This window comes from Notamacropus eugenii, chromosome 2 (genome assembly GCF_028372415.1).
Source record: "Notamacropus eugenii isolate mMacEug1 chromosome 2, mMacEug1.pri_v2, whole genome shotgun sequence".
Taxonomy (NCBI): Eukaryota; Metazoa; Chordata; class Mammalia; order Diprotodontia; family Macropodidae; genus Notamacropus; species Notamacropus eugenii.
In genome coordinates, this window is record NC_092873.1 from 78,268,937 (window position 1) to 78,275,150 (window position 6,214).

At 51.7% G+C, this 6,214-nt stretch overlaps 1 protein-coding gene across 1 annotated transcript; it reads right to left on the bottom strand.

Moving 5' to 3' along the window:
* Positions 1-374: 374 nt before the first annotated feature.
* On the bottom strand, positions 375-5,015 carry EFNB3 (ephrin B3). Its single transcript, XM_072641167.1, has 5 exons — positions 4,560-5,015; positions 1,980-2,272; positions 1,634-1,726; positions 1,403-1,507; positions 375-1,049 (listed from the first exon to the last, which is right to left on the bottom strand). The coding sequence occupies exons 1-5, from the start codon at positions 4,676-4,678 to the stop codon at positions 637-639; spliced, it is 1,023 nt and encodes a 340-aa protein (XP_072497268.1). The 5' UTR covers positions 4,679-5,015; the 3' UTR covers positions 375-636.
* Between the last annotated feature and the right edge of the window lie 1,199 nt (positions 5,016-6,214).

Here is a 6,214-nt window from a genome sequence, read left to right on the forward strand (position 1 = left end):
GCTGGGTTGGAGACCGGGCCCTTCTCCTTAAGGCCCCAAATCTTTGGAGAGCTGTAGGAAAGCTCTCAGTCTGAGAGGCGGAACAAGCTCAAAGACCCTGCCCCACCCCCAGGAGATGGGAGAAAAGAATGAGAAGTTGAAAGGATAGAAAAAATGGGATATGTAAGAGAGAAAGCGATAGAAGAGTGGGATAGCAAAGACAGGCACAAAGAGATACAAAGGAAGAGAGAGAATGACAGAGAGGCAACAAAGACATCCAATGCCAGAGACTTGAGATTTTACCCCCACCAGGAGGGTGAGGCAAGCACCAGCAGTGATGATACCAAGACAGAAGGCTCCTGTCTCTACCTCGATCTCCACTGTAGCCAGGCAGAAGGCAGGAGGACAAGCAGGAGCACAGGCAGTGGTTTAAGGGGCACAGGGGGAGGGAGTGGATGGGAGCAGAAACTTGATGGGAAGGTCTTCTAAGGGTCCTGGAAACTTAGGGACATGTCCAGAAAAATGAAGGGACAGCAGATTGGGGTTCAAAGAGAAAGTACTGGGGAAGAAGGAATTCCCTCAAACCATGATTGAGACTGCAGGGCATCCCTAGGATGTCTCTGGGAAACCCAGGTTTTGTAAGTAGGGTGGGGACCGTCACACCTTGTAGTAGATGTTTGGAGGACTCTGAGGGGGCCCATCTTGCACAATGTACACAGGGTGTCCATAGTCACCACTCACCTTCTCATAGTGAGGACAGAAGGAGGGATCTGTAGCCCCACTACCCCTTAGAGGGATCCCCAACTCCCCAGGCTCAGTATCTCGGTGACCTACTCCTGCTCCCCCACCCCCAAGTCCCACAGCTCCTCCCCTCCCCAGAGAGCCTGGCCCGGGGTGTCGGCTCTCTGAAGGCTTGGCCCGTCGTCTTCTCCAACACATGGCCCCCCCTGCCCCTGCCACACCCAGGAGGAGCAGGGCCAGTCCCCCAGCTGCTCCAGCCACTGCAGGTATGCTAGGGGGAGGAAGAGGGCCCTCTGTACCCCGGGAAGTTGCATTACTGGAGGGATCACCTGAGAGAAAGAAAGAACAGGAGGTGCTGAAGAAAGAATGAAGAAACCTGGCCACACAATGCCCCTCTTCAGTCCCCTCGGGGACCAAGGCATCTTCATTTTTCAGTCCTACGCTCCCCTCCCCCTTTACTTCCACTCAGAACCCAGGTGTCCAACCCCTCGGTTCTTTGCCACAGGCCCTCCCCCCTTGTCTGACAGTGCTAATTAAAGCCATGACTTGGCTAATTAGCTCTAATTAAGCCTCTTCCTCATTTAACTTCCCTTCCCTCCCCTCCCCTCCTTTAACTATTTCTGCAGAGAAAAGACAAGGGAGAGTAAGAATAGTGCAGACTTTTGGACGTCTGGAGTCATACCTGACATGTTCTCTTTGCTGGGATCCAGGCGGTGTGCTGCACCTCGGTCCTTCTCTATTGGCATTTGAGAGACAGGTTTTCGAGGAGCTGTCCCTCCCCGTGGACCTGGAGAGGAAGCCAAAGAGGACTCAGAGCACCCAGTCCTCTACTGGCTTTCTGCTCCTCCTGGAACCCCAAATGCCTTAGCATTTTCCTTACTTCCCCAGCTCACCCCTGCCAGCCTCTACTCACTCTGTCCCACACGGAGAAGCACCCTCATGCCCCTGGTCAGGCAGACCCCACCCTGCAGACTCTCCAGGCCCTCTCGGGTTCCATCTGATGTAGCTATAAGAGAAAACAAGTGAAAGGTTGTTATCCAAGAACCTGAATCCTGAATCAGCCCATCAAACCCATCCCATCTTAACCTCTTCTGTTTGGCAGTGGACAGTAAATAAAGATACATTTGTATCCTGCCCCAGGACCTACCTGCATCCAAACGCATGCTCTATCAGTCCATTCCCCTCCTATAACTCTCCCTTCCCCATCTTTCCCTCTTCTTCCAGTGAGTCCCCCTCTGACATGTCCCCAGCCCCAGTACCAATGATGTAGTAGTCATGGTGTGAACGGAATTCATGACCCCATAAGTTGGGGCTGTATTCCTGGAACTTGATGGTGAATCGAAGGTCAACATCAGGCCGGTCACAGGTCAAGAGCAGGTTAGGGGATGGGGGCGCCTCACAGCGCCGGCCCTGGGCTCCTCCAACCAGGTACAGCTTGTAGAACTCATAGTCTGGGGATGAGTGTGGGCCAGGGGGCCGGGCCCGAGGGCAGAGCAGATCCAGTCGGTCCCCAATCTGGGGGTACAGCACATAGCCACCCTCTGCCTGGAACCTGAACAGAAAAAAAGAGTCCAGGGGCTGAATCCTCAGACAGTTCCAACTCTCCTCAAGAATCCAGACATCTAGCCTCTCCGGGTGTCAGTTCCTTGCTTCCTGACTACCAAGTCAAAAATTATAAACTAATAGATTTCATATACAGGCCCCTAAAAGGAGCAAGGACTAAAGAGGAAAGCTGGGGAGAGAGGAATTGAACAGACACTTGGATTCATTTCCCTTCAATATGTCCAGATGTATTTTACTCAGTACTCTCCCCCCCCCCCAAACTATACACACTCTGCCATCCAAGCTCCATCACCTGGCCTGTTGTCATGGTAACAGGATGCCAGTTGCCAAGGAGCTGGCCTCTCTGGAGTCATGGGGCCCACCCCTCACTGGTGACTTAATCATTGTAGTCCATAGAAACCAAGCGTGAGGTCACAGCACCCACCCCAACCCCTAATGCCATAGGGCAATCAGAGTGGCATCACTGCCTTCCAAGGTGACCTCATTCATTCTCAAGGTAACTCCAGCAGCAGGGCATAGAGAAAGAGAGATGGGGATGGAAGGGGGGATTTCTTCCCATCAATGCCAGCCCAGTGATATCATAGTGGTTGCCATGGCAATGTGATCAAAGGAAATAAAGCACTGAAGATGGGACCAGTTTGGGGCTAGAGACCTGGGGCCCCTAATGAGAACCAGAGCTGGAGACTTGAATGCCTAAGTTCATTCCCTAGCTTCTGTCCCCTCTCATCCCAGACTTTAATTTCCTTGAGAAAAATAACTGTAAAGCTTTAGCAGCCACCTCCCTGCTGGTCCTCGAATGAGATTCATGACTCACTTCAATCCTGCCTTCATGTACCCAGGCCCCTACTCCCATCATAAACTAAACCATCTATTCCTATCCATATTCTCTCTGCATCAATAGTAACAGAATGTTAAATACTGATCCTTCCAGGGTCATGGAGATTCCATGTCTTCCTCTGCCTTCTCTTGACTGGCCAACTCCCTCTCCAACCCAGTTCACAACATGTGTAGCAATTCCTAAGGAAGGAGACCCACAGGACTCTGACTCTCCTTGTCAGCAAGCCCTGCAGGTCTGATCTACACACTTCTTGCTATATACTATAGCTGGGGTATAGGTTGGGAACAGGATAACTACTTGTGGTAGTCCATGAAGTCAATTGTGTTGCTCACCCTCTACCATACACTGGAAGGAGGAATAGCCGTGGAACTAGGGGAGTTCCTACCTCCCAACCTGTTGAAAAGGTCCTAGCTCCCCGCCTTAGTTAGCTCCCCCAGTGATGGATGGAATAAAGCTGAACAGGGAAGCATTAAAATTATACCCAAAGGAGTCTAATGAGGATGGGGTACTGTAGTAAGCCCATGGGGAAGAAGGCTCTGACTTGGCAGCTAGCAAAAGAGGTGGTTTTCAAAACATTTCTTGGCTAGGGAAGAGATAGTCCTGAACTGAGGCAAAGGGATGAATGACCTGTCTGTCCTGTTTTGTTTGCGGTCCCCTCTGACCCTTAGACCCTTCTCTTGGTAAAACAAGGAGAGGCAGTAAGATGTCCCAGAGCTAATGATCCAAGAGGGATGTGGCTAAACCTACCCAAAGAGGGCAGGAGGAAGACCTTGGGGTGGGGTAAGGCTTTCCATCACGAAGAGATCCCCAAGGCAGGGAGGCCAGGGAGAGAGGTCAGAGCCACATGGAGAAAGGTAATAAAGGAGTAATATAACGGATGGAGATTGATCCACTAGACTGAGCTCCTTTACACTCTACATTTTATCCAATCATGCTGCCTACAGAGGGAAGACACCCTCCCTAAGATCCTGAGGCTCCAAATATTACTCTGATTATATCTAACAAATGAATGGACCAGATACTCCTTAGCCCACTCCAGCTCTCTTAAACAAGTCAGTTACAAATCCAGACACCCCAGCTTGCTCCTACCTAAATCCAGTGCATCTCCCCTCCCCCCTGAACTTTATATACCTCTCCTCTACCGGCTCTTCTAAACTTTGGACATCCCACTCTCTCCCCTACCTATACCTCAGATCTCGGGTCACCTACACCTACATCTCCTTCTTTGGGGTTCAAACATCTGGTTTCTCAGCTCTCAAATGGCATCTTTCTAACTGCATTGGAGACCATAGAACTCTGTCCTCTATCTATCCCAGAGATCTCTTCACACACATGTCCAGCTCTTCCAAAGTCCACAATCCTCTCAATGACTACTTCTCTGCTGTGGTAGTGGTGGCAGTGGCTACCTAGCCCCCCAAGTCCCCCCCACCCAGCTCACCTCTTATTCGCCGAGTTCCAGTAGACAGGTTCCAGGCTAAGCCCCGACACCAGCCCCAAGAGGCCCAGCAGCAGCCCCCCGACTCTCACGCCCCCCAGCCCAGGATGGAGGGCCCCCATTACCCCCCTGCCAAGGCCTGGGGGGGGTGGAGGCACCAACTTTCCCCAAAGCCACGCACAGCCTGGGCCACCCCACAGGGGTCTCACAACCCCTCTCCTTCCAGTCTCTGACCTGTACTGCTCAAGCTTCCTGGGTTCCCTTTGATTGCTTGCCCCACCTCCAATTTCCCCCTGACTTGCCTACCCTACTCTTCTCCAACCCTCTTTCTTACAATGCTCAACCCCACAAGATTCCAGGGTGCCCCCCCAATCCGCCTGCAGATTCTACACACACATGCACACAACACATAGACAAACACACACATACACACACACCCCTGCCCACACTTCAGCACCCCGGTATTTTTGAGGGGGCCTAGTGAGGGGCTGGGGGAGGCTGAGGGAGTGGGGGGCCAGGCAGGGAAGGCATGGGGGTGCCGGAGGAAGGGAGAGCCAAAGCTGGGAATGGAGCTGGAGCCCTAGCCTAGATGGGGACTGAGGGCAGCAGGCTAGGGGAGGAGACTAGAGTCCAGAGCTCAGGAGGGGGGAGTTAAAGGAGAGGCGGAGAAAAGGAGGGATGAAGGGAAAAACTGGATCTGGAGTTAGGAGGCAGGATCCCACACCCCACTCCCTACCACAACCCCCACACCTCCCACCAGTGCTGGCTTCAACCCCGCCCAACTCTTTCTTGCTCTCTCTTTGTTTCTCTAAGTCGACTTTCTTTTTCCTTCTCTCTCTGTCTCCTCTCACCCTCAGGCATCTGGACCTTGTGGCTTCTTCCTGCTGGTTTTAGAAGAACCTGCCTGGTGGCTGGAGCCCAGCCCTCCCTACTCCCTTCCTCCCCCCGACTAAGCCTCCTTCAGTCTCCCAGCTTCCTCCCCACTTCCCCCAACCCAACCATCACACCTTCACTAGTGTGGTCAGTCCAGCTTGGTTTATTGTTGTTTTTATCATTTAGTGAGTGAAATGCAGGAAAAGAGAGAGAATAGACTCTGAAACCCAGGAAAGACCTTTCCCTAGCTGGAGAGGAAGATGCAGGGAAAATGGCAAAAGGAAATTAATTCAGGGTAGGGAAAATCATGGCAGTCGACTGCCTTCCAGTTTAGAGGATTCCAGGGGAGGGAAACCCATTGTAGTAGGGGGAAATGAGGGCTAGACCAGAAGATCTGGGTTCTAATCCTTCTGTAGAATGCAGTAGCCTTTACAAGTCACTTCCTAGCTGTGGGATCTCAGTCAAATGATTTGAGTTTCTTTTCCTCACCTGTAAAATAGGAATATATAGCCCTACCTACCTCCCAGGGTTGTAAGGAACAATCTACCACAATACAAGTCTCAGTTGTCATTTTCTGCATGGCTGGAGGGTGATGACTGAGACAGCAGAAGAAGGAAGGTAAAGGGAAAATCCTTCCTTTATAAGTGTACAAACTAAGAAAACGTAAGGCTTTTCCACTAAGAGCTTTGTACGTGTAAGGGCCTTGTACTATTGGGGAGGGGGAGAGGAGCAATGGGACCCAAATGATTTTAATAGCCCAACCAGCTAAAGTGAAACCTGGAAGT